The following is a 27,633-nucleotide window of genomic DNA, read 5'->3' on the forward strand; positions in this document are numbered from 1 at the left end:
CATGCTCACAGCCTCCACAGCGGCCATGTGTCCATCAGGCGGTGCCTGGAAGAGTACCCTCTTGGGCTCACCCACACCTGTAAGGGGGGAAGAACCTTAAAAGAAACCCTCATGCCAGCCAGTCCCAGGCACAGGACTTGGGGAGGCTGCCCCCTGAACGCTGCCTGGCCTGTGCAGCCTCAGCTCGGATTACCGTGGGAGGAAGGGACTGCTTCTCCAGAGCAGCAGCTGCCTCGCACCCAATTTCCTTGTGAAAACATCAGCCCATTATTATCCCAACCCAGGGAATTGCAGCTCTCTGCCTCTAATTATTAAACGAGGCTTCTCCGCCAACTCAGCTTCCTGCCTGACTCCAGCGCTGCCTCCCCCATCCTTGCAAAAGGTTTTCAATTTAACATCTGCAGGAACCCAGAGAATAGGACCGTGCGCGGATCCCCCGGTGCAAGCAGCTCCACAGCAGCAAGGGAGGGACTGTGATTGCTCAGGTGGCTTTGAGGTGTCTGCAGGAAATGAAGAAGACAGCTCAGGCTCCTGGGCTAGCTGCACGCGACACAGCCACACAGGAGGCCGCTGCATTGCTCTCCCAGAGCCCCCGTGCCCTGCAGCTGAAGAAACCTTGTTTTCCTTGTCCCTGGACAAGGACGCCTCCCATCCTACCCCCAGCACTTGTACCCAGAAGCACTACCATGCAATTAGAATCTAATTGTGCTTAGATAGAACATTTTACAATATTTTATTGTGCTAAAATACACATAAAATTTACTATCTTAACCATTGAGTGTACAGTTCAGTAGCGTCAATTACATTCACACTGTCATGCAACCGTCGCCACTATCCATCTCCAGAACTTTCTCATCATCCCAAACTGAAACTGTACCCACTAAACAACCATTCTCCCAAGCCCTGGCAACCATCATTTTACTTTCTGTCCCTATGATTTTGACTACTCTAGGGACCTCATGTAAGTGGAATCATTCAGTATTTGTCCTTTGCGACTGGCTTCTTTCACTCAGCATAATGTCCTCAAGGCTCATCCATGTTGCAGCCTGTGCCAGTTTCCTTCCTTTGTAAGGCTGAGTAACATTCCACTGTATGGATATAGCACATTGTGTTCATCCATCCACCTACCCACGGACACCTGTGTTGCTCCCACCTTTTGACTTTGATGAGTAGCGTTGCTGCGAACACGGGTGTACAAATACCTCTCACAGTCCCTGCTGTCCATTCTTTTGGGCACATACCCAGACGTAGGATTGCTGGGGCACATGGTAACTCTATTTTTAGTTTTTTGAGGAGCTATCATATTGTTTTCCATAGTGGACATACCATTTTACATTCCCACCAAAGGCGCACAAAAGGGTTCCAGTTTCTTCACATCCTTCCAACACTGGTCATTTTCTGCTTTTTATTTTGTCTTATAGTAGCCATTGTAACAGGTGTAAGGTAGGAAAAAAGAACATTTTTATACAAAACATGTCCTCTGCTGTGGTAAGCACAGTGCCAGGGGGCCAGGAAATAAAGAAAGTCTAACCGCAGCATCGCTGTGCCGAGGGCACAGTCACATCTGCCCACGGCTTTTTCTAAATGGCTAATCCAGAAACTTTGTCAACACTCATTTTGGTGACATTTATTGCCTCTGAAAAAAACTGCTATTTGTTCCCAAACCAAGACCACTTACAAGCACTTTCTCCACCCAGACAATGAATGGAAACAGCAGGAAAGAGAGAAAACTTTTTCCAATATAGGGAAAAGTTCCATAAGTTATCAATTATTTTTAACAAAACTCCAAAATTCATGGAGTTTATATAATATTTATAGAAACCACTTTCAAAGTAAAAGCCTTGGAAGTCGAGCTGCACACTCGAAAGATGAAGTTATTCGGAGCTCCTCTCTAGGAAAGGCCGTTAGATCTAATCTAACATCATTTGGGAAATCAGTTACATTAACTATGGTCACGCACAGACATGGTTCCCAAGGGCTCCTGCTTACTCGCCAAATCAAATCCACTCTCAAAGCGTGGCACCCTTAACTACAACACTCAGGGTGCTCTACAGAAAGCCCCACAGGCTCGAATGCCACTGCAAAGTGCCTGAGCAATGGTGGCCTCCGGGCAGCCACCACTGATGAGGAAGGTGGACCCAGAGGTTCCCAGCACTCACTGGGGTAGGCAAGCCCAGATTAAAAGCTTGAACCAGGTCATGTTCATCCCTTCATCCTCGGGGCCTGCTAGTACACCAGCCGTATCATAGGCAATGAGAATTAGTAAAGAGCCTTTCTTGAAAATGTCCCACTACATATTAAACCACATCCTGTAGAAGCAGCAAATGTTCTCATATGGGATCAGCATGCTACAGGGCACATTTTAACCCCTGGGGGGTGGCAATCCATGAATCATTTACAAGAGTGATTAGGCGTCTACTTGGTGACTGGTGGTGGCAATGCGCATGTTCTGGAATTTTTGAGAGGAAAAGGAAGCTGCATTGCCTGGTGCCAGGATCACAGAACTTCCCCAGCTGGCTCTGGGATGTCGCTGAGCCAGGGATTTACAGCACATGGCCCCACAGATACAACCAAAGAGTCTTCCTTGACTCAAAATCAAAATGTTAAATGGATTTAACGCTTTGTGGAGAAACAAACTGTCTTCAGGCTAAAGATATGATAAAGTTCTTCCTTCCACAACTTTACTTCTAAACTCAGAAAGGAAAAGAAAGCATATAATTTGGGAAGTAGTTTCTTTAAAAAAAAAAAAATCCTTAAAATTCAAAGTTGATAGATTCCTATCAAGTCTAATCAAATTCTGGTATTTGTAATCTAATAGGTTCAGTTCAACAATTCTGGTTTTGGTGTGAACACATAACACAGTTTATTTGCATTATTAAAGCAAAGCAACCAAAGAAAATCAGTTTTCCTCACAGAGGTTTGAGACATAGGAAAAAGATGAAACGGCCCCGTCTACATCTGTGGTTTGAATTGTGTCCCGCAAAAAAGATATGGTCCAAGCCGTAACCCCTGGTACCTGTGAATGGGACCTTATTTGGAAAGAAGGTCACTACAGATGTGATCAGGATGTGGTCACACTGGATTCAGGTGGGCCCCAAGACAACAAATGGTGTCCTCATGAGAAGAGGGAAATCTGGACATGGAGATAGAGGGAAAATGTCCTGTGACAGTGAGAGACTAGAGTGACACAGCTACGAGCCCGGGCATTTTATCCACCTCCGAGAAAGATCCTACCATTAATCCCCATGTTACTGATAAGGAAACCGAGGCCCAGACTGGTGGCCCAAGGTCTGCTTTCCAAGCCTGCATTCCCAATAACACTTCCAATGTCTTTTCCACGTCAGCTACAGGCACAGACAGGATCCAGTGTTACCTGGTCACAAACACAGCAGCATCCACAGGGGGCGTGTCGTCCTTCCCACCTGGAACCTGGTTGTTGCCAAGGTACCGTGCTCCGCCATATTCCTCATTCTGCCAGTGACAGAAGCTCTCCAGGGACCGCTCACCGTGATGCCCGATGGACAACCTGGCCTAAAAGAAATTGAGGGTCAGTTAGAGAAGCGAACACCCAGGAAAGTCAGAGTGATGTCTGGACAGTGTGGCTATCAAGGTGGAGACAGCTGCTCACTGAGATGCCATTTGATGACTTGCGGCCCCCCAAACCAAAGCCCAACATTATGGGAATGGGGCACAGACCCAGGGAGAGACCATCAGGGGCCTCATCTATAAGTTCAAATGAAGACTATGTCATTAAAGAAGAGCGTTCTTCTTTTTTGTAAACAGAACCGTGTGCCAAACCACGTCGTGTTTCCTCAATCTCACCTTCATTGCTTGACTCTGCAGTTAACATTGCCACAGTAGGAAGGCACTCAATTGAAAGATGAGAAAACAATGCTACAGTGACTCCAAATGGGGGTCAAAGGTCAAGTGTAGCTCCAGAAGGGAAGCCATGATTCCAGAGACCTCACCATCAAGCTTTGTACATATCCGAGAGCGGCGTGGGTGACCCTCTGGGAGTGGAGGGGGGATGTGCGTGAGCCCACTGCTTAGGGTCCCTTGAGATTCTAAACAGCCTGCGTGCAAGCCATGCTGCAGTATGTATGGACACTGCCCTCCTGTCACACTGATGTCATCTGCAAAGCCAGGGAGGGGGAATCAGACAGACAAGGACCCAGACCCCTCCCCTTAGCACTCAGCAGCAACTGAGAAACTTTCAAACCAGTTACACTTTCCGTGTGCTCTGAAAGGTGCCAGTGGGGACTTACAGGACGCTGACGTAGCAGGACAAGCTTGGTAACTTGAACGTTAATTTTAATTCCAAGGCTCTGGTGCTGAAACATGTTGTATACCTATCAAGAGAGAAAAAGAAATATACAAAGATATAAATGTAAAAATAAAAATACAGTGGTATCCTAGATGGGAACTTGGAACAGAGAAAAGATACTAAATAAAAATTAAGGAAATCTGGAAAAAGCATAGACTTTAGTTTATAATAATGTATCAATATCAGTCTGTTAATTATAACAAATATACCGTTGTAATGTAAGATGTTACTGATAGGGGAAACTGTATGAGAGCTCTGTACCATCTGATCAATTGTTCTATAAATCAAACTGTTCTAAAATACAAATTCTATTCATAAAAAATATTAATTAAAAATATTAAAAATACAGCTATGTCCTCCAGTACTATAAAAAATGAAAGGAGAATTATATGAAATTTAAATGTTTCATATATAAAGTCTTATTGGAATAAAAAAAATACATATGTGAGAAATATAATCCAGATTTTATTTTATTGAAAAAGCTTTCTGAGGAAACCACAAAGCCCCCTTAAAAATGAATTACCCAAAAGAAAACTGTACATAATAGAAAACTCTAGAATCACACACACATGTGTGCACACATACACATAAAGCTAAGCTAGAAATCAGTTGGTTAAAAAAAATGTATAGGACAGGTGGTTTTGAAAAAAAAAGAAATGGATGTTGGATGATTCTGGCAGAAAATGCAAAATCCCCATTCTGGGCTGTCGTGCAGGGGACTCAAGGGGACCCTCATTAAGGGGATGGGGTGATAGATGCCTGTCGCGCCCCAGCCCGTATTATCTCTGACCCTCGCCACAGCCCACCGATGTCGGTATCTCTACCACCCTCAGCGGGGAAATCAAGGGAAACAGGTTCATCGAGGCAGAGCCACCTGCTCAAGACCCACAGCCCGTCGAGATGGCGTGATACACGCTCAGCCTCGTCTAGCCAAAAGGTCCATATTCCTTATTCCCTGAAGTCTGTCACTGAAATAAGTTAAAGTTACAGAAGAGGATACATCCTTTTCAATTTTGCACCTCTTATGAGCAGAACTCAACATCAAGAAGCGAAAGGAAAGTGTTTCCAGAGGAAGAGGAAGGAAACCTCGAACGAGGCACAGGAATCCAAGTTGACGTGGATGGAGTTGAGGACCCCAGGCCATCGTGACTCTGTTGAGCTCCTTTTCCATCATATGCAGAATGCAGGATGCAGGGAGGCCCGTGGAGAGGGGGATGGAGGTGGTAGTAGTTGCAAGGTATGGAAGGCACAGGGATGAGAACTTTTTGAATATTTGCCTTGGTTTTTTCTCACAGACATAAGCTAGAAGGGAGAATTTTCCAGCAGGGGCATTAAAACTTTCTCCAGTGGCTGCTGCATTCATGCTATCAGCACAGCAGCAGCAGCAAGCGACGACCCACAGCCAGGGTCAACTCAGGCCAAGCAGAGCTGGTCAACGCCACACGCCGGGCCGCCAGCGTCAGGAGCCAAGCACGCAGTGTTTGAGCATCTCCGTGACAGAGGAACTGGCTGTGTCACGGCCTGAATTTTACTCTTTGAAAACTATTATTTAAGTTAAATAAAATCTATCTTTGTGTAACCTAATATTCTTTCCCACAAGGAAAAACAGAACACATTCAGTTGTTCTGTTCTCACTTTTTATTTTTCCCAAAATTTCAAACAAACTAGCTATCATTTTTTTCTTTCTTTTTTTTTTTTTTTTTGATACTGGACCAGGCCAGTATTCATTACCTATCCCCAAGTCTGGAGGGGGAAGGGAGAACCACATAAGTTTTCCCTTGTTTTGGTATTTCAAGAACCACCCAATGGCTGTAATTCAAACATTTTCTGAAATATTCAGCATCAGGATTGGTCCCAAACTGGTAAACTTCAGTTCAAAACATGAAAATTAGGAAGAATGAAAACTTAAGTTATGAGCAAGAAAATTCAAGTCACACAGTATTTTGTTTCAAGGTGCAATCTAAACACTACCTGTAACACTGACACCAGCCAAAACCAAAAACAGTAAAGAACATTGTAAAGAAATAAAGCAGCAAAACAATCCTCAGTGCTACTCTGAAATGCCACAAAAGGAAAGAAAAGATCTGCATGGAATGATGCGATTTCCAAGAAGAACAAAACTACAGGAACGAGCTCCCTCGCTAGAATCGCCCATTTTCTCCTTGCCAGGCCGATGACAGTGCAGAACCACGGGCTTCCATACACCGTTACCCCAAAGCTGTCACTTCCCTTGGAACAAATGCACAAAAAGAGATGTGAGATGGATTGGGGGGAGGGGAGAAAGCCTCATGCTCCAGGAGCTGAGGGAGGTGGAAATAGGCATTTGTTTAATGGGTACAGGGTTCAGTTTTACAAGATGAAAAAGTTGTAAAGATGGGTTGGATGGATATAGTTAATAATACTGAACTGTACACTTAATAATGTCTAAGATAGTAAATTTCGTGTTATGTGTATTTTAGTACAATTCAAAATACAAATAAAAAAAAAAAAAGGCTTCGTGTTCTAAATAACGTTCGCCAGTAAGCCTGTAACAAGACGTTTCCCCTGGGCACGAAACAAGGGCACTGACATCCAGGAAGGCAGGTACAGAGCCTGACCACAGCTAAAGTGCTTGGTCACCTGCTGGGTGCCAACCACACTCTGACAGCACACAGGGCAGGGTCTCCCCGAGGCCCCGTGCCGAGCCCGGCAAGCCAGATGAAAATCCGACAGCCACAAAACACAAGCCTTAAAGACATGTGACAAAGTCTTCCCATCTTTTTTCCCCCGTGGAAACTCATGCTCAGGAGAAGTCTTAGAGGCAACGGCCACATGATGTTTAGGGAGACACCTGGCTGGGGAGGGAACCGTGCAGCCAATCGTCTGGAAATTCTGTCTCCGGCGTCCAGCTTTGGCTGCACCCCAGCAAGCGTTCAGAGCTCTGGCCGCGTTTGTCACATTTCCTTGGCAGCCTGGGGGCTGAACGGACCCACTGCCAGCAGCGCACTGCAGCTCTCCTGGCTGGGCGACTTGGGAACACGGTGGGGTGGGGGGCAGACAGGGACCAGAGAAGGAGCAGTGGTTGGGGGCACTGTGGGAAGGAGCTGCTCACCATGCCAGGCAGGGTTTCACGAGAGTACCACCTACCTGCACGACCCAGGGCCTGGCCAAGGACAGACAGGGACCTGTGGGTGACACCCTCAGGTAGCATACACTACTGCTCAGACCCCCAAAACAGGAGGGGGCTCTACTCTCCGGCACAGTGCCTGTCAGTGGGGTCCCCAAGGCCGCAGCACCAACATCACCTGGTTGCTTGCGGCAAATACACATTTTGGAGCCCACCCCAGACCCACTTTCCCAGAGGCTCTAGGGGTGGCCCCCCCACCCCCGTGGTGAACACCTGCCCCTGCCTCTCCCTGGGCTTCCAGCACCTGCTGGAGTGTGAGAACCAGTGACTGCTCTAACGCTACGCTAGCTTTGCTAGTCACCAGAGAAAGCCTTGTTGTCTGTTTCATATGGTAATTGAGTAAAATTGATGTCATTTTCCCTCCAAACAGAACTTGCCTGGAACGTCTCCGGGTTTTCATTCCACTCCATGGTTGTTAAGGAAGCTAAGAACAACCACAGCTCTGTTGAGTGGCTCCATTTTCCAATTTGGCTGCCCAAACCCAGGCTTTCTGGTATCAGCACCACCTGTTTCCGTCTGCAATTTGTTCTTTAAAATATTCCCGCTCCTGTGTCACTGCCACCCCAACCAAAGGAGAATTGTGTCACATACGTAAAAAGGCACGGCAGCACCTCTGGAGAACCCAGAGCAGCCAAGCCGGGGCAGCCCTCTGCAGCTGGGGGCCAGCTCCGACACCCAGCCTGGGGCAGGCACCTTCCTCTGCATGGACCTGCCCAGGTGACACAGAGCCGGGAGGAGGACTCCATTCCCCTGAACGAGAGGCAGGCAGAAGGAGCCTTTAAAACACAAGCCAGTGCACGTCACTCTTCTGCTTAAGCCCACGCAGCGGCTCCCCAGAGCACTGGATGAAACCCATTCTCCATGCCCCGGCACACAGCCTGCCCACCTCTCACCAGGCTCCGCCACCCCCCCCATCACCCACCAGGAACCGCCTCTCCCTGAGCCGCTCAAACGCCAGGCTGTCCCCACTGGCTGGCTCCTCCTGTTGGCTGAACACCTTCCCCTCCAAGGGGTGGGTCACACCTCTCCCAGAAGGGTCCCTGACAGCCTCGGTCACGTGCTGCCACTTGGTTCTTTGCACAGCGGTTACTGCTTTCTGGTTTTTCCTTCTCACTGCACGTGTGTCAAATGCTGTCTGTGGTTCCCACTGCACGAGCTCCATGAGGCTGAGACCTCTCGCGGTCCCTACTCTATCCCAGAAAAGGGCAGAGGAGTCACGAGCACACATGAAGTACCCAATAAATACAGCTGAATGGAATCTGTGCATCTCTTTTCTATTTTTGTGGTCAAGTACACATAACATAAAATTTGCCATCTTAACCATTTTAAGTGTACAGCTGTGTGCTGTGTACTTAACCACAGTGTTAAGTACATTTCATGTTGTTGTGCACCCGATCTCCACGACTCTTTTCATCTTGCAAATCTGAAACTCTGCACCCATTAAACAATTCCCCATTGCTGTCTCCCCCCAACCCCTGGCACCCCCGGTGCTACTTTCTGTCTCTATGAACTTGACTACTCTTGGTACCCGCTAAGTGGAATTATGCAGTATTTGTCCTTCTGTGACCGTCTTATTTCACTTAGCAAAATGTCCTTAAAAGTTCATCCGTGTTGTGGCAGGTGTCAGAATTTCCTTCCCCTGACAACTGAACAACATTCCCTGGTGAGCCTATGCCACACCTGTTCATCCAGTCATCCTTTGGTGGATACCTGGACACCTGGGCTGCTTCCACCGCTTGGCTGTCGTGAATAATGCTGCTGTGAATATGGGTGTGCAAATCTCTCCTCCAGACTCTGTCTTTGTTTCCGTATATATCCAAGAGAGGATGGCTGGGTCATATGAGTGAACCTCTTCTCTAGCCTTTGTCCTGGGGTTTTCATTGATCTTTTTTATTTTTATTTTTTAAGGGCTAAAGAGCTGCTGTTTCCATTGGGGAAAATTTCTCCCACTGCGAGCTCTGGAGAAAGGCAGGGACCCTCTTCCCACCACAGAAAGCAAAGTGGGTGGACACTCGCTCTGCCCCCCAGCAGCCCTCTTCCTAGATTCCCTCCAGGGATTCCGGAAGGACAGGTGACAGGCAGTTGGGAGATGTCCCTGGGACAGAGAAGTGGCCACAGGAGTCCAGCACAGAGGTCAGCATTCAGCAGTGCACAACCAGCCTGACCTTGGCCTTGATCTCCCCTGGCCTGGCCTCCTGCGTCCCCTCCCCTCAAACATACCCCCAAATTCTGAGCCTCGTGACCCAGCTCTCCTTTTGATTCTGGATACCTCCCTCTAAACTTCCAAAAATGGGATTCCTTTTCTTATGCAGTCAGCCCATGTTTAGCTTCTGCTGTTTGTAATCAAAACCCCCAACAAATACAAGAGCCCACCTTACTGCTCTAGGGTTTACAAAACTCCTTTCTTCCCTGTTGGAAAATGGGACCACTTTGCATGATGCCAATTTCCTTTGGTACCTCTTCCAGGCTTCGCAAGTCCTCAAGAATGACCACAGCAGCTCCTTCTATAACTTTGGGGTCTGCACAGCAGGGTGTGGATGGTGAGCTACTCATAGCAGCCAAGTGTTCTCTCCATGTAGTTTTTGTTTTTGGGTTTGTTTTTTTTTTCTTTAACATGTCTTGCTTTATCTTCTCCATCTCATACCACCCTTCTTGAAAGACAAGATCTGCAGGGGACGGCCCACAGCGCAGTGGCCCGCCTCAGGGGCTGTGTGGGAGGGGTAAATATGTAATTATATTGATGCAGAAACACTTTCTACCAGAGTTTAATACACCCTATCTGTGTGATGTGATTGGAATACAAAGGCTTTTCAGAAGTAAATTAATAAAGGAATTAAAAAAGCAAAGCCAGTGTTTGTTTCCATGACTTCAGCACTAAATCCTTAGCACAGGATGTTAGTATATGGCATCAGTCACTCATTTGTGTGTTCAGACGCCACAGATATTTCTGAATCATCTCTTGCATGTGTACCAGACACTAAGTAAATAATGGGGAAAGTATAAACATATGCCTACCTCGATGAGCTCACAGATACTAGAAAGAGATAAGTAGAATGATTTTTTAAATTGTGGTAAAACATACATTAACAAAAGTTCACCATTTTATACAGTTTTCAGGGCACAGGTTAGTGGCATTACATATATTCATACTGTTATACAGCATCACCACGATCTATCTCCAGACTTTCTTCATCCTGCAAAACTGAAACTCTATACCCACTAAACACTCTATTCTCCTCTCCCCCAGCCCTGACAACCAACAGTCCATTTTCCATCTCTGTGAATTCAATACTCTAAGTTCTCTTGCATGTAGATATATCCCAGCACTTTTTCTTTTTCTTTTTTTTTTTTTTTAATCATCATAGCTCACTGCAACCTCAAATTTCTGGGCTCAAGGGATCCTCCTGCCTCAGTCTCCTGAGTAGCTGGGACTACAGGTGTGTGCCACTATGGCCAGCTAATTTTTAAAAAAATCTTTTAGAGACAAGGTCTCACTATGTTGCTCAGGCCAGTCTTGAACTCCTAAACTCAAATGATCCTCCTGCCTCAGCCTCTCAGAGTTCTTTGATTACAGGCATGAGCCACCACACAATTCTTGAAAAGATCATCACTTCTCCATTGAATGGTCTTGACAACCTTGTCAAAAACCATTTGATCATATAAGTCAATGGTAATTTCTGAGCTCCATTTTATTTCCTTGGTCTTTATTTTTGTCCTTATGCCAGTAAGGTGTTTTGATTATGATAGATCTACAGTAAATCTTCAAATAGGAAATGTGAGCCCTCCAACTTGGTTCTTTTTCAAGATGGTTTTTGCTATTCAGTATGCTTTGAAATTCCATATGAATTTTTAAATGGATTTAGCTATGTCTGAAAAAAAGTGTCATTGGGATTTTGATAGAAATTGCATTGAATCTGTAGATTGCCTTGGGTGGTACTGATATAACAATAACTCTTCAAATCCATGAACATGATTTTCCATTTACGTCTTAATTTTTTTCATCTGTGTCTTATAGTGTTCTGTAAGTCTTTTACTTCATTGGTTAATTACTAAGTATTTTATTCTTTTTGATGCTATTGTAAATGGAACTCTTTTCTTAATTTCTTTTTTATATTGTTCATTGTTAGTTTTGTATACTGCTACTTTGTTGAATTTGTTTATTAGTTCTAACAGTGCGTGTGTGTGTGTGTGTGTGTGTGTGTGCATGCCCACAAGTGCACAAGAGAGCGATCATTAGGATTTTCTACATACAAGATAATATCATCTGTGATCACTGATCATCTTCTTCCTCTCCTACTTGGATGCTTTTCTTTTCCCTGCCTAACTGCTCTGGCTAAACTTCAGTACAGAACAGAAGTGAAGACAGCAGGCACTCTTGCTTTGTTCCTCATTTTAGAGGAAAAGCTTTCAGTCTTTCACCACTGGGTATGATGTTAACCGTCGATTTTCAATATACGGCTCTTATGATGTTGAGGTAGTTTCCTTCTATTCCCAAGTTTACTGTATGTTTTTATCACAAAAAGGTACTGAATTTTGTCAAATTCTTTTTCTGCATCAATTGGGATGATCATCTGGATTTTTTCTCTTCGTTTTGTTAATGTGGTGCATCATGTTTATTGATTTGCTTATGTTGAACCATCCTTGCACTGTGGGGATGAATCCCACTTTGTCATGGCGCATAATTCTTTTAACATGCCACTGAATTTGGTTTGCTAGTATTTTATTGAGAATTTTTGTATCAATGTTCATAACGGATATTGTTTTCTTCTTCATAAGGAACTGTAGTTTTCTTTGTCTATCTTTGGTATCAGGGAATGCTTGGCCTCACAGAATGAGTTAGGAAGTGTTCTTTCCTCCTCAATTTTTTGCAAGAGTTTGAAGAGGACTGGTGTTAGCTCTTCTTTGAATGTTTGGTAGAACCCAGGGAGCCCAGCCCATCGGGTCCAGGGCTTTGCTTTACTGGGAGAGCCCTGTGAAAGGGGGTTCCCCACCCAAAGCAAGGGGAAGCCACGGGGGCTCAATGCTTCCTGGTGACAAGGCCCTAATTCCGTTGGAGGAAGATCCTGCTGGCCATTCTGTAGCAAGGATTCAAGGGGGAAGAAAATGGAAGTTAAGAGCCCAGCAAGGATGCTCTGGCAGCTGTTAAGGCCAGAAATGATGGCAGTGAGTCTAGGGTGGAGATAGAGAGAAAGGATGAACTCCAGACATGCCTGTCACCTTGACACAGGGGTCCCTCAGCCCTGGGATGCAGTCCTTGCTCTGCTGTGTGCTCATGGGCTCCATGTCCCAGCTCTGTCACTTTCCTGAGCCTCCACTGCTTTCTCTGTGAAGCAGGAATGACAAAACCCACCAGGTATCAGAAGGCAGTGATGTGAAGACACCCGTCTGCTGTCTGGGCTGGTTGGTGCATCACAAGCCTCCACTTCTCTGTCACTTAAACATGGGCCAGGGGGCCACTGGTTGATGCTGATCTAATGCATCACACCTGTGAGATGCTGTGAAAACTGAGTAAACACTAGGCACCAAATTCTGCCAGCTTTGGAAGTGGTGTCAGCCCTCTGAGGTGCCACAAGCCCCTGGTCTGTGCTGGGGACACAGGCCTGATCAGGTTCTTCCTGGGGGCCAGGGTGGCCTGCTGGGCCCCTGCCACAGAGACTGAAGTGGGAGGGCAGGGCAGGGGAGGGTGCCTGGCCACTGGCACCAGGGATGCTATTTCCCACAGCCTGGAGAGAAATGTGTTGGAAGGAACGTGGGTTGGAAGCAGCCCACTCCAGCAGGTTTCTCTCCAAATCTCCAAATCAGGGGGGTTAAGGAGACACAGCCACTCCCTCCCGCAGCCTCACAGAGAAAATGCTCTGGAGGGAGACAGACGGGCTGACTGGCATCGTGTTCCTGCTCGCCGCTCCTGGGGGGGCTCATCTAATGACAGGGCTCCTAGTCCCAGCCACAATCCTTCCCCCTCCTCCTGGCTTAACAGTTATCTCACTTACTAGCAGAAATCCCTTTTCTAAAACAGCCACAGGCAGGAGAAAATTCTTTGGATTTCCTAAACTAGGATTTGAGGGATTGAAGGAGGGTTGTGCTGGTGAGAGATGGTCTCATTTAAAACAAGGCTTCGTGTCTGAACGGAACTTGTCTCTTACTTTACTGAACAGCGGCCCACGTCTAGGGGAGGGCTGCTGCGGGGTGGTGTGGGCCGACCTGTGTGAGGGGCCTGGCCCTCATCAGACAGGCCCTGAAACCCCAAGTACGGACAATGGAAAAGCTAAGTGTCACTGCACCATGCCCTTCACGCAGTGGGACTGCCCTGTGTGGGCCTTCTCAGGAAACATCTAAGCCCAGACTGCTCTCGGTTGGCCCCAGATGTGCCCTGAGCAGCGGGCTCTGGAGCCTTCGGTGTCTTAGTACAAGCAGCTGAAGAGGAGTGAAGGCCGTCCTCCTCTTAGAGGCAAGGAATGGAACGCTCCAGTTCCTGTCCTTTAGTCCTATGGTCCCCAACCCTGGGGATGCAGACTGGTACTGGTCCATGCCCTATTAGGAATGGAGCTGCACAGCAGGAGGCGAGTGGCAGGCTAGTGAGCGAAGCTCCTTCTGTATTTACAGCAGCTCCCCATCGCTCGCATCACGGCCTGAGCTCCGCCTCCTGGCAGATTAGTCACTGTCTCCCATCGCCCCCAGATGCGACCGTCTAAGTTGCAAGAAAACAAGCTCAGGGCTTCCACTGATTCTGCATTATGGTGAGCTGTATAATTATTTCATTATATATTACAATGTAATAATAGAAATAAAGTGCAAAATAAATGTAATGTGCTTGAATCATCCCGAAACCATCCCCCTCCCACCATCACCTCAGGTCCATGGAAAAATTATCTTCCATGAAACCAGTCCCTGGTGCCAAAATGGCTGGGGACCACTGTTTTAGTCCTTATGGCCCATGAGGGGTGGCGGGCAGTAAGGATGTCTCCATGTACCATCCCTACCCCTCCACCTCCCTGCCTGGATGATAAATTACGACAGCAATATCAAAGTGGAAGTTCTGCCTTATTACTATCTTAGTTGTTATAATGAATGTTTATTCCTTGCACTTGTGCCCAGGATAATTTTTTAAAATGAGATGAAAAATCTGCAGATGAAAGAGTGTGGTGCAGAGCCAGGCCCCCCAGCCCTCCTGGTGGGCTTCCTCCGGGCAGACGCGAACGTTGCAGCCCATCATTAACCAGCTACCAGGCAGACCTGGGTTTGTGCACAGAAATATCTCCCAGGAACCAGGGCCAAGCACCATTACAAGTTAACCAAAGCAACTGCATTTCCAGGGATACACCCAAAAGAATTGAAAGCCAGGACTTGACCAGATATTTGCACACCCATGTTCACGGCAGCGCTATACACAACAGCCAAAGGGTGGAAGCAGCCCACGTGTCCATCAATGGCTGAATGCATACACGAAATGTGGCATGTACACACAATGGGACAGTATTCACCCTTACGAAGGAAGTCGATTCTGACACATGCTATAACTTGGATAAACTTTGAGGATGTCATGCTGAGTGAAATAAGCCATTTGTCCATAAAAAGGCAAATACTGCAGGACTCCACGTATACAAGGTACATAGAGTCACCAGATTCACAGAGACAGAAAGTAGAATGGTGGGTGCCAGGGGCTGTGGGGGGGGGCTGGGGAGTTGGCATTTTACGAGTTCCGAGTTTCGTTTTGGGAAGATGAAAACGTTCTGGAGATGGGTGGTGGTGATGATAGTTGCATAAGGTGAGTATGCTTGATGCTACTGAGCTGTGCGCTTACAAATGGTTCAGGTGGTAAATTTTATGTTACATATGTATTTTACCACAATAAAAAATAGAAAAAGAAACCTGAAAAAAAAAAAGTTAACGGAACTCCCAGAGTTTATAACTTTGAAGGAGGGGTGGGAGCAACACGGTATCCTCCCACTGTGCCCATCGAAGACTGCATCTAGAAAGCTGACCACCAGCCAAGGGTCCCCGGGGGCTCCAGCAGCAGCATGCTTTGCAGAAGAGCCTGTCATGTGAGAAAATATGTAGGTCCAACACGGAGCTCAACATGGAGACTACACTCTCAAAGTGCCACCCACACAGCCTCTGCCGCAGAGCACAGCTTGCCTGAGGGCCGTGAACAAGGCAGAGGGAGTTTCCCACAGTCAGAGATGTGTGTGTCCCAAAGCCGGCCCTGGGAAGTCTGACTAAACAGAGAGGATGGGGTACCAGAGACTTGGCCTCACAGCAAGCAGGATCACCACAGGGCTCCCCACACCCACTGCGCCCAGGACTTCCCTGTGGCCAGTTAGGGGAGAGGCTTGGCCCCGCGGTCACAGCCCTGCCCGCCACTTCCTGTATGACCCTGACCATGTCAGAACTCCTCGCTGTGGTCTAAAACTCTCTCTGCTCCTTTTCTCAGCCAGTGGCTCCGCCGTCCACCCAGGCGCCAGCTGAAGCCCAGATGGAGCCTGCATTTCCCTCGCCACCTCCTCCTGCCTCTCCAACCCCGGCATCCTGCTGATCACCAATTCCTGTGGCACTTTCCTCCCAAGCACCTCCTCCACCCACTCCTGCCCCTCAGCTCTGACCCTCTCCCCACACATGCTCCATCCCCGATGCTCTGTGTGCCACTTCCCTGCAGACACTGGGCTGTCCTTCCAAACATCCACCTGGGCATGCTGCTCTCCACCCCTCCAGAGAGCAGCCCCGCTTCCTGGGGTAGAGCCCACACTCCTCAGGATGCCCAACCCCTCTCCCTCACCCTACCTTGTCCACACTTCCACCCACACCCTAGAGCCCCTCCACTCCTGTTCCAGCCATGTCCAGCCACCTACCCTCCCCACATGGAGCTGACAGACCTCTAGGCCTGGCTCCTGCTGTGTGACCTTGCCACCCATCCCCAAACTGGCAGGTACTTACCCCCTGCTCAGGGTTCACGCTTGCATGAAGCCTCATGCTGCAGGGTGATCCCACGCCAGCCTTCCACCTAGGCCCCAGGGGCCCCTGAAGATGTTTCTACGGTAGCATGAATGCTTTATTCAGCTGTTAATGCCACTGCCTTTCAAGGAAAGGACCAGATCTATTTTGCATTTGTACCCCTAGCACCTAACACAATGCCAAAGGCTTTTGAAGGTCGTCAAAAACACTTGTTGGGAAAATGGATGGATGGTGGAGCTAGGATGCTTCTGAAGATGTAGTATTTGAGGAGTGCAGCCTCCCCCAACCCCATTACATAAAGCAGGTTTCCCACCAACCCCATTCAACAAATCAGATGCAGACACAGGCTTCATGACTCCTTCCATGGCTCCCTCAACTAGATGACCTCTCTCCCCACTTCCCACCAGGCCCTCTCAGCCCATGGCAAATTCTGTTTTCCAGTAAAGTTGGTTTGATTCCGCCCACTCCACTGTTGACTCCTTAGAGCAGGGTCTGGGACTCACTCAACTTTTACTGCCCCTTGGCGTGGATCTTGTGTGCAGCAGGGGTCTTGAGCAGCTTTCTGCTAACGAGTGGCCCAACCTCTGAGCAGATCGGGCACCTCAACCCCACACCAGGGCAGAGCTAGCAGGCAGGCGCTTTCCCAGAGGAAGCCCCCCAGTCCCGCCCTCTGCGATGCCCAGGGATCACAAGGCTGTGTTCTCCCGCCCCCAACCCAGCTTCTTCCTCTCCTGAGTAGACGCGACACAGCACCTGCCCCCAGAGCTCTCATCAGGAGGAAAGATAGCCCACCTGTGTCAGGACCCCAACCGCAGACTCACCATGTTCATGACGGTGAGGATGAACCTCTGGGCGGCCTCCGCCCCGTGGTACTGCACCATGTCCGCGTCGGCCACCACCAGGGTCTCTACCGTGTGCTCGTTGGTGAGCTGGATGGCGTTCCTCCGCTCCCGCCAGTCCCGCGACGGCCTGCTCCTCCTCGGCTTCTTCTTTTCTGGAAAACACCAGAGACCCTGGTTTATCAACGTCCAAAACCATACAGCGCAAAGGCCTCCGTTGAGCCTCCCCAGGAGAATGGTCGGACTTGACCGGCCGTGGAGAGACCCGGCGCCCACCGTGGTGGGGCTGAGCTCGCTCACGCTCACGAGGGGCGGCGCGGCCTGGGCAGGAGGGAGAGAGCCGCGGGGGCCGCACACCAAGGGGGCCCGCACACCAAGGGGGCCCGCCCCCGCCCCCACCGCAGCCCAGGCGGCCAACGGGGCTGGGTACCACGGGAGAGGAAACCGGCCCCTTCAGAGCGACACGGAGAGCCGCACACAGAGGGAAAGGAAGCCTGGACCCGGTGGGGAGGGACCTGAAAGCCCCTGAGGCTGATGGCACAGAACTGGCAAAGGCTCCGGAAAGGCTGCGCAGCGCTGCTAACTGGGACCAAGGCAGCAAAGCAGGGGCAGGACAGCCCCGGGTGGCATCCCAGCAACTGCGTGAAGGAGGAGCCATGAATGCTGCCATGTATGAAAGCATCATCTAAGGGAAAAATCATAATCAGAAAAAAAAAAAAAATCATATGACACACATCTAGGCTAAGATTCTCACGACAGGGAAGGCTTATTAGTAAATGTGTGAGTAATCCCCCCCATGGGCTCTGTAGATAAACTATTCCTGGGCAAGATCTTACTTAGATAAATAAGTATCGTTATTAAAGAGACCATACCTGTGCGTTCAAAGCTGTCATGTGAGCACTGACATAGTCTTTGTACACAGAGACACTAACCGACACCACAGGTTGATGCGAACAGCATGCACTTTCAGAATCCAAATGTGAGTAGAAAGGTTGTTCTTTAATTTGATAGTTATTACTTACATTTTAGCACTAGACCCTAGGGACACATCCCTGCTACAGTGTAAATGCAGTAAAACACACTCTACATCGGCACCAGCAGGCATCACTAAGTGACCCAGTCACTCCAGAACCAAAAATGGATACAGCACCCCGTATCCATGAGGGTAAGTTCCAAGACCCCCAGGGGATGCCTGAAACCACACACAGTACTGAATCCTACATATAACTAACTGTACTATGTTTTTTTCTTGTATACACATACCTATGATGTAGTTTAATTTATAAACTATACATAGTATGAGATTAACAAAATAATTATGAGAATATATTGTAATATAAGTTATGTGAATGTGGTATCTTTCTTCCCCCTCCCCCTCACAAAATATCTTATTGTACTGTTCTCACTTCTTTTCAAATCATGATTGACTACAGGTAAATGAAACTGTACAATGCAAAGCCACAGATAAAGGGACACTATTGCATTATGAAATAATCTGAGATACGGATATTATAATTTATAAATAAGAATGATGTTCAATGTAATTATAATCATGAAAAAGTGACAATCAAAATGTCCAACAGAGCAAGCCAACAGCAGCAGAAAGGCATACAGCCATGAAAACCACACCTGTGAAGGTTATTTACTGATACAGAGAGGAGATATAAACTTGTATATACAGTTAGATCCCAATTGTGTAAAAATGTTAAACACAAGTATCTTCAGGCCCTCCCAAAAAATGCATACTAAAAAACCCGAGAAGAACTTAACTAAAATGTTAATGGTGGGTGACGTGTTACCTTCCTTTTCCTTTTGTTCCTCTGTATTTTCCCCATTTATGTAATGAACAAGTATTACTTTATTTAAATAAATATCATTGAGATTGAGAAAAATTTACAGAAGTCACTTTTAAACTCTAAATGATAAAACAGAAGGCACAGGGGAGCAGAGTATGCCACCTGATTTATCACAAACATGCAGAATCGAAGAGGGGAATGTCTTCTGAGCCCCATAGGACAGCCTCCGCCTCTCCCTAGAGCCAGGCCCATCTCCTATCAAGCCTTCTGGGCCTCCACAGCAGAATAAGGAAAGGAAGCATCCATTCTATGACAAAAGGCAAGGTCCTCAATGACTTTGCCTTTGCCCATGGGCAGGATGAAAGAAGCTCCTGGCTGAAAATCTGTTGAGCAACACCCACCTCCATCAAGCAGGTTACCCCAACCTGTGCAACCTGGAATCTGTGAAGAGCCACCTTGCTTCCATTTTAAGGCGACGGAGGTAAAGGACCACCCAAGCAGGAGCTTTGTTATAACTTGCACACCCACATTCCCCAGGCAACCAACGGCAAGCCAAATGGTGGCCATGCCCTTCTCAAAGTCAGTAGTAGTAACACATCTCTCAGAGTCACCAACTCATGTTCCCCACGTTGGCTGTTCAGCTCTTGTTTCCACATCTTGCCATGTATTTTCAGGGTCTAATACAGAAAGAGCTGCATTTTTAGCATGGCCCAAATGACACATTAGGAATCCTTCTTTAGGAGGCAGCTAACTTCAATATATAAGCACTGAGCACACTCCAAAGAAAGTAGCCCATCACTCCCAGACCAGAGGAGCAACTTGCTCCTGGAAATTTAACATATCAAAATCCTGCACTGGGTATGTCTCTCAAGTTTACAAAGGAGGACTAATAAGACCTGCCCCTCCCCCTCCCTCCAGCATCTTGGAGAGCTAACATAACAGGGTTGTCATAAAGGGTGACATGCTGTGAGTTAATGTATGCCTAGAATACCAAGTAGTAGGCAGAACACAATGGGCAGGTACTCTGCGGTTTTTAAAGGGTTTTCATTTTGACTACTTCATTTGTTCCTTTCATTGCCCCTACTCACTAGAGCACGCACTTGTTGGGAAATAAACACTCATTGAACAAATGCAGGCAGTGAAGTGAATAAAGGGAGAAGTGAAGATACTGGCTCAGTAGATTCAAATCAGTGCTGGTCAGGTCTTGCCACGAAATGAGTGTCAAAAACCCTGCATTTTGTTCAATTGAACCTTTTATTATCATTCTATAATGACCATATTTGTCTTTACTGTTGTTGATTTAGTCTATTTTATCTAATGTAAGAATAGCTACTCCTGTTTGCTTTTGGTTTCTATTTGCATGGAATGTTTTTTCTGTCCCTTTACCTTGACTCTATGAGAATCTTTATGAGTTAAATGGGTTTCATGGAGATCGCAGATATCTGGGTTCTGGTTTTTTATCCATTCTGCCAATCTATATCTTCTAAGTGGGGCATTTAGATTGTTAACATTCAAAGTTAATATTGGTAAGTGAGATACTGTTCCAGTCATGATGTTGATTGTTACATAGTTGTTTTGTATTCTCCCCTGTGTTACTTTTTTATAAGAGCTGTGAGTTTTTACTCTCTAGGGTTTTTTACACTGGTGAGTATTGACCATTCTTTCTAATGCATAGAGCACTTTTGAACATTTCTTGTAGGGCAGGTATAGTGGTGACAAATTCCTTTAGTGTTTGCTTGTCTGGGAATGACTATTTCCCCCTCATTTATGAAACTTACTTTTGTAGGATACGATCCTAAATATATATGCACCTCAAACCTAAGCTCTCAGATTCATAAAACAAATACTGCTAGTCCTAAGAAATGAAATAAATAGCAACATAACAATAGTAGGGGACTTTAACACTCCACTGACAGAACTAGACAGATCATCAAGACAGGAAATCAACAAGGACACACTAGACTTAAACAAGATTCTAAAATAAGTGGACATAACAGAAATTTACAGAACATTCTATCCAAAAACTGCACAGTATACATTCTTCTCATCAGCACATGTAACATTTTCCAAGAAAGACCATATGGTAGGCCACAAAACAAGTCTAAGCAAATTTTAAAAAATTGAAATCATACCATGTTATCATCTCAGACTACTGTGGAATAAAACTTGAAATCAATTCCAAGAGGAACTCTCAAAACTATACAAATATGTGAAAATTAAACAACCTGCTGCTAAACGTATTTCAGTCAATGAGAAAGTCAAGATAGAAATCAAAAAATATTTTGAATTGAATGACAATGGCACCACAAGCTTCCAAAATCTTTAGGATACAACAAAAGGAGTCCTAAGAGGGAAGTTCACAGTACTAAATGCCTACATCAAAAAGACAGAAAGATCACAAACAACTTAATGTCACACCTTAAGAAAGTAGAAATGCAAGAATAAACCAAAGCTAATGGAAGACAAGAAATAACAAAGATCAGAGCAGAACTAAGCAAAATTTAAACCAAAAAGCAATACAAAGGATCAATGAAATGAAAAGTTGTTTCTTTGAAAAGATAAATAACACTGACAGACCAGTAGCTAAATTAATTCCAAAAGAGTGAGGATTCAAATAAGCTCTATCAGAAATGAAAAAGGAGACATTACAACTGATACCACATAAAGATTAATACAAAAGATTATCCAAGACTACCATGAACACCTATATGCACACAAACTTGAAAATCTAGAGGAAACATAAAATTTTGGAAACACACCACCTCCCAAAATTGAGTCAGGAGGAAATAGAAATCCAGAACAGAACAATGAGTAATAGCAAGTTTGAATTAGTAATAAAATACCTACCAACAATTAAAGCCCATGACCCCACAGATTCCCAACCAAATTCTACCAGACCTACAAAGAAGAACTGGTACCTACCCTACTGAAACTGTTACATAACATTGAGGAGCAAGGAATCCTACCTACCTCATTCTACAAAGCCAGTATCACCCTAATAACAAAGCCAGAAAGGAAACACACACACAAAAATAAAACTGCAGACCAGTATCCTAATGAACACAGATGCAAAAATCCTTAACAAAATGCTAGCAAACTGAATCCAACAGCACATTAAAAAAAAAATGATTCACCATAATCATATGGGTTTCAGTCCAAGGATGCAAAGAGGGTTCAACATATGCAAATCAACAAATATGATTCACTGCATAAACAGAATGAAAAACAAAGGCCACATAATCATCTCAATAGGTGCAGAAAAAGCATTCAATAAAATGCAGCACCCCTTCATAATAAACTAGGCATAGAAGGAATATACCTCAAAATAATAAAAGCCACATGTGACAAACCCACAGCCAACATTATACTGAATGGGGTAAAGTTGAAGGCATTTCCCCTAAGAACTGGAACAAGACCAGGATGCCCATTTTCACCACTTCCATTCACCATAGTACTGGAAGTCCTAGCCAGAGCAATCAGGCAAGAGAAAGAAATAAAGGGCATCAAAATCAGAAAAGAGGAGGTCAAACTATCCCTATTTCCTGATGATATGATTTTATAGCTAGAAAACCCTAAAGATTCTTCCAAAAGACTCACGGAATTGATAAACTCAGTAAAGTCTCAGGTTACAATATTAATGTATACAAATCAGTAGCATTTCTATACACTAATAACAGCCAAGTTGATAATCAAATCAAGAACTCAATACCATTTACAATAGCTACCAAACAGACAGACAAACAAAACACCTTAGGAATATACTTACCAAGGAGGTAAAAGATCTCTACAAGGAGAACTACAAAATACTGATGAAAGAAATCACAGGTGACACAAACAAATGGAAAAACATCCCATGCTCATGGATTGGAAGAATCAATACTGTTAAAATGTCCATTCTGCCCTAAGTGATTTACAAATGCAATGCAATTTCCCATCAAAATACCAATGTCATTTTTCAGAGAATTAGAAGAAATAATCCTAACTTTCATATGGAATCAAAAAAAGCCTGAATAGCCAAAGCAAGCCTAAGCAAAAAGAACAAACATGGAGGCATCACGTTACCTCACTTCAAATTATACTACAAGGGAATGGTCACCAAAACAGCATGGCACTGGTATAAAAGTAGACACATAGATCAATGCAACAGAATGAGAACCCAGAAATAAAATCATACACCTACAACCAACAGATCTTTGATAAAGCAGACAAAAACATACACTGGGGAATGGATGCCCTATTCAATAAATGGTACTGGGAAAATTGGACAGCCACATGCAGAATAATAAAAGTGGATCCCTATCTCTCACTATACACAAAAATTAAATCAAGATGGATTAAAGACTTAAACATAATACCTAACACCATAAAAATTCTAGAAGAAAACATAGGAAAAATTCTTCTGGACATTGGCCTGAGCAAAGAATTTATCAGTAAGACCCCAATAGCAAATATAACAAAACCAAAAATAAATAAATATAACTTAATTAAACTAAAAAGTTCTGCACAGCAAAAGAAATAAGAGAGTAAACAGACAACCTACCTAATGGGAGAAAATATTCATAAACTGTACATCCGACAAAGTACTAATATCCAGAATCTACAAGGAACTCAAACAAATTAGTAAGGAAAAAACAAATAACCTCATTAAAAAGTGGGCAAAAAAGTAACCTTAAGCAAAAAGAACAAATTGGGAGGCATCAGTTTACCAGACTTTAAGCTATACTGTAATACAAGGCTATAATAACCAAAATAGCATGGTACTGGCACAAGAACAGAGACAGAGACCAATAGATCAAGACTGAGAACCCAGATATAAAACCATCCTCATTTGGCCATCTGATCTTTGACAAAGCAGACAAAAACATACACTGGGGAAAAGAATCCTTATTCAATAAATGGTGCTGGGAAAATTGGATAGTCACATGTAGAAGACTGAAACAGGATCTGCACTTCTCACTTCTCACAAAAATCAACTCATGGTGGATAACAGACTTAAGACAAACCTAAGACATGAAACTATAAGAATTCTAGAAGAAAATGTTGCAAAAACTCTTAAAGACATCAGCCTAGGCAACGAATTTATGAAAAAGACCTCTAAGAGCAATCACAGCAACAACAAAAATAAATAAATGGGACCTGAACAAATTAAAAAGCTTCTGCACAACCAAAGAAACTATCACTAGAGTGAACAGACAATCTACAGAATGGGAGAAAATAGTTGCAAGCTATACATCTGATAAAGGGCTGATAACTAGAATCTATATAGAACTCAAGAAAATCAGCAAGAAAAAAATCAAACAACACCATTAAAAAGTGGCCAAAAGACATGAACAGAAACTTTTCAAAAAAAAAAAAAAAAAAGATAGACTAATGGCCAAAACAAACATTACAAAAATGCTCAACATCTCTAATCATCAGAGAAATGCAAATCAAAACCACAATGAGATATCACTTAACTCCAGTGAGAATGGCTTGTATCAAAAAGTCCCATGACAACAAATGTTGGCATGAATGCACAGAGGTAGGAACAGTCATACAGTGTTGGTGGGACTGCAAAGTAGTACAACCGTTATGGAAAGTAGTATGGAGATACCTCAAAGAACTAAAAGTAGAACTACTATTTGATCCAGCAATCCCACTACCGGGTTTCTACCCAAAGGAAAAAAAGACATTCTATAAAAAAGACATCTGCACTCAGATGTTTATAGCAGCACAATTCACAACTGCAAAGAGGTGGAAACAACCCAAGTGCTCATCAATACATGAGTGGATTAATAAAATGTGGTATATGTATACCATAGAGTACTACTCAGCCATAAAAAATGATGAACTACCTATTTGCATTATCTTGGATGGAGTTGGAGCCCATTCTTCTAAGTGAAGTATCACAAGAATGTAAAAACAAACACTACATGTACTCACCATTAAATTGGTACTAACTGATCAACACTAATGTGCACATATGGGAAATAACATTCATAGGGTGTCAGGCAGGTGCGGGAGGAGGGGTGCAGGAGGGGATGGGTAAATCCTACACCCAATGGATGCAGTGCACGCTGTCTGAGGGATGGGCACGTTTGTTGGTGGTGCAAAGACAATTTATGTAACCAAGCATTTCTACCCCCGTAATACCCTGAAATTTAATAAAACTTTGGCAAAAGACATGAACAGACATTTTTTCTAAAGAAGAGATACAAATGGCCAACATATGAAAAAATGCTCCACATCACTAATCATCAGGGAAATGCAAGTTAAAACCACAATGAGATACCACCTTGCCCCTGTTAGAATGTTTATTATTAAAAAGCAAAAAAAAAAAAAAAATAGATGTTGGCATAGATGCGGTAAAAAGGGAACACTTACCCACTATTGGTGGGACTGAAAATTAGTACAACCTCTATGGAAAACAGTATGGATATTCCTCAAAGAACTGGTAGTAGATTTACCATTTGATCCATCAATGCTATTACTAGGTATTTACCCAAAGGAAAAGAAGTTATTGCATCAAAGACACACCTGCACTCGTATGTTTATTGCAGCACAATTTACAATGACAAAGTTATAGAATCAACCGAAGTGTCCACCAATTAATGAATAAAGAAAATGTGGTGTATATATTAATATAAACATATATCATGGAATACTACTCAGCCAAAGAAAATGAAATAATGTCTTTTGTAGCAACTTGGATGGAACTGGAGGCCATTATACTAAGTGCAGTATTTCAGGAACAGAAAAACAAATACCACTCATAAGCTAAACAATGGGTATACAGGTCATACAAAGTGACATAATGGCCACTAGAGACTCAGAAGTGGGGAGGCTGGTGAGAGATCAAAAGTTACCCACCAAGTACAATGCACACTATTTGGGTGATGGGTACACTGAAAGCTCTGTCACTTCACCACTATACAATTCATCCATGTAACAAAAAAAACACTTATACCCCCTAAATCTATTGAAATATTAAAAAAAAAAAAAAAAACCTGAATTTTGGAATTGCAAATAAGAGACCATGGACCTACATTCCCTTCCAATGCAGGCATCTTTCCTGGGGGTGGTGGAAGGTGGGAGAAGGGGATCTGGGGGTGGGAGTTTGGAGGGCACCTCAGCCTTCTCTTCCCTCTCTGCCCTCATCACCCATTCCGTCAGCACAGCTCTTTGGACATCACTTTCGACAACCATTCCTTTCCCTCCAGGGAGAAAAGAATCATAATACATTTTTACCTTTAATTCCCTAAACTGCATAAATATGCCCTAATAGACGAAGTTTCACAGATGCCAATATTGACAGCTGATAAGCATCTTCAAAAGTAAAAAGAAAAACACCAACTTCGGAATAACACACGTGCAGGATTTTAAACTCACTGGCGAGGTCTAAGTCCGGCAGGCAGCGTGTGGCCGACTGGGGCACTCTCCAAGCTCTGCTCACCATCAGCTGTCTCCAGCTGCCATGGGAACGAGAGGAGTGGCCTTCACCCCGCTGATGAGGACACCGCAGCCATGTCAGGCCTCAAGCCTTCTCCTGTTGTCACAGACAGCAGGGATCATTCTTGAAGTCAAGCCCAGCAGTGTCTTTTGCCAGCACATTGCTGGAGTTGGTACTGACTTGGAAGATTTTCAGTTTCTGGCTTCATATTATTTTTCTAACATTTATACTTCTTTTGCCTCAGTTGTATATTAAAAAAGAAAATTTTATGTACTTATATGTGTACTTCTAGAATGTTCAAATTAAGATTTACTCTGTTTGGAGACTGCTAAAAATGCTGAGCAAATAAATTGTCATCATAGTTACTAGTTTTGTACTTTGTAAACTAAAAAAAAAAAAAAACCTCAACTATGAATTATCAAGCCCTATATGCAATAGATATGCAATAGATACTCCTTTAGTTTAAATACAATACAGTATCCAGGTATTTCTTTGGGGAAAATAACACATGGATCACAAGATATTTGGTGTGGCAATTTAATAGCCAAAACCCCTTCCTGAATTCCTCTACGTCTTGCTAAACAAGAAGGATCCTGGCACCTCCAGTTCTACCAGGGAAAACCTCGAGTTACTCTTTGTACCAAGCACAGGAAAATAAGCCTCTCCCAGTTGTAGAAGCAAATCAGAGGGCAGAGAAAACAAACTGGGCAGAGGAAGTGCAAGTAGCTGCCCCAGCGCAACGGGCATCTCAAGCGGAAGGGCAGACAGGGCTTTGGGCCGAGAAGACAAAGACCAACGCCACTGCTAGGAACCAGGTCCCCAGCTTCCAATATGCTTGTAGAGTTAATGGGAAGATGTAGACTTAAACTTAGAGCCAAACATAGACATTTCCCACATTGGCACTCCGGGGCCAGATACAAGAATGTCCTCACTGTGGGCACATGAGAGTGGACAACCAGAGCCCCCAGCATCTGGGAGAGATGCCAGACACAGACCTCCCTCACCACACAGACCAGGAGTCTCCTCCAGTTCTTTGTGGGCAAGGCCAGGGGAATTCCATCAGAACCCATGGTGCCATTTTCTATGTTGCAAACAATTCACCTGCAGTGAGAGGAAGGTCCCCATCCCCC

The 27,633-nt window shown here is 44.8% G+C and overlaps 1 protein-coding gene across 1 annotated transcript in view; it reads right to left on the reverse strand.

The window, feature by feature from the left end:
* Positions 1 to 27,633, reverse strand: part of ADAMTS17 (ADAM metallopeptidase with thrombospondin type 1 motif 17) — a 278,659-nt gene that overhangs the window by 208,631 nt on the left and 42,395 nt on the right. The window contains exons 4-6 of the mRNA XM_069465782.1: positions 17,261 to 17,433; positions 4,266 to 4,349; positions 3,374 to 3,531 (exon numbers count right to left, since the gene is read on the reverse strand). Of these exons, the coding sequence (XP_069321883.1) occupies positions 3,374 to 3,531; positions 4,266 to 4,349; positions 17,261 to 17,433 (415 nt within the window). The remainder of the gene's footprint in view (positions 1 to 3,373; positions 3,532 to 4,265; positions 4,350 to 17,260; positions 17,434 to 27,633) is intronic.

Source organism: Eulemur rufifrons, chromosome 3, assembly GCF_041146395.1.
Source record: "Eulemur rufifrons isolate Redbay chromosome 3, OSU_ERuf_1, whole genome shotgun sequence".
Taxonomy (NCBI): Eukaryota; Metazoa; Chordata; class Mammalia; order Primates; family Lemuridae; genus Eulemur; species Eulemur rufifrons.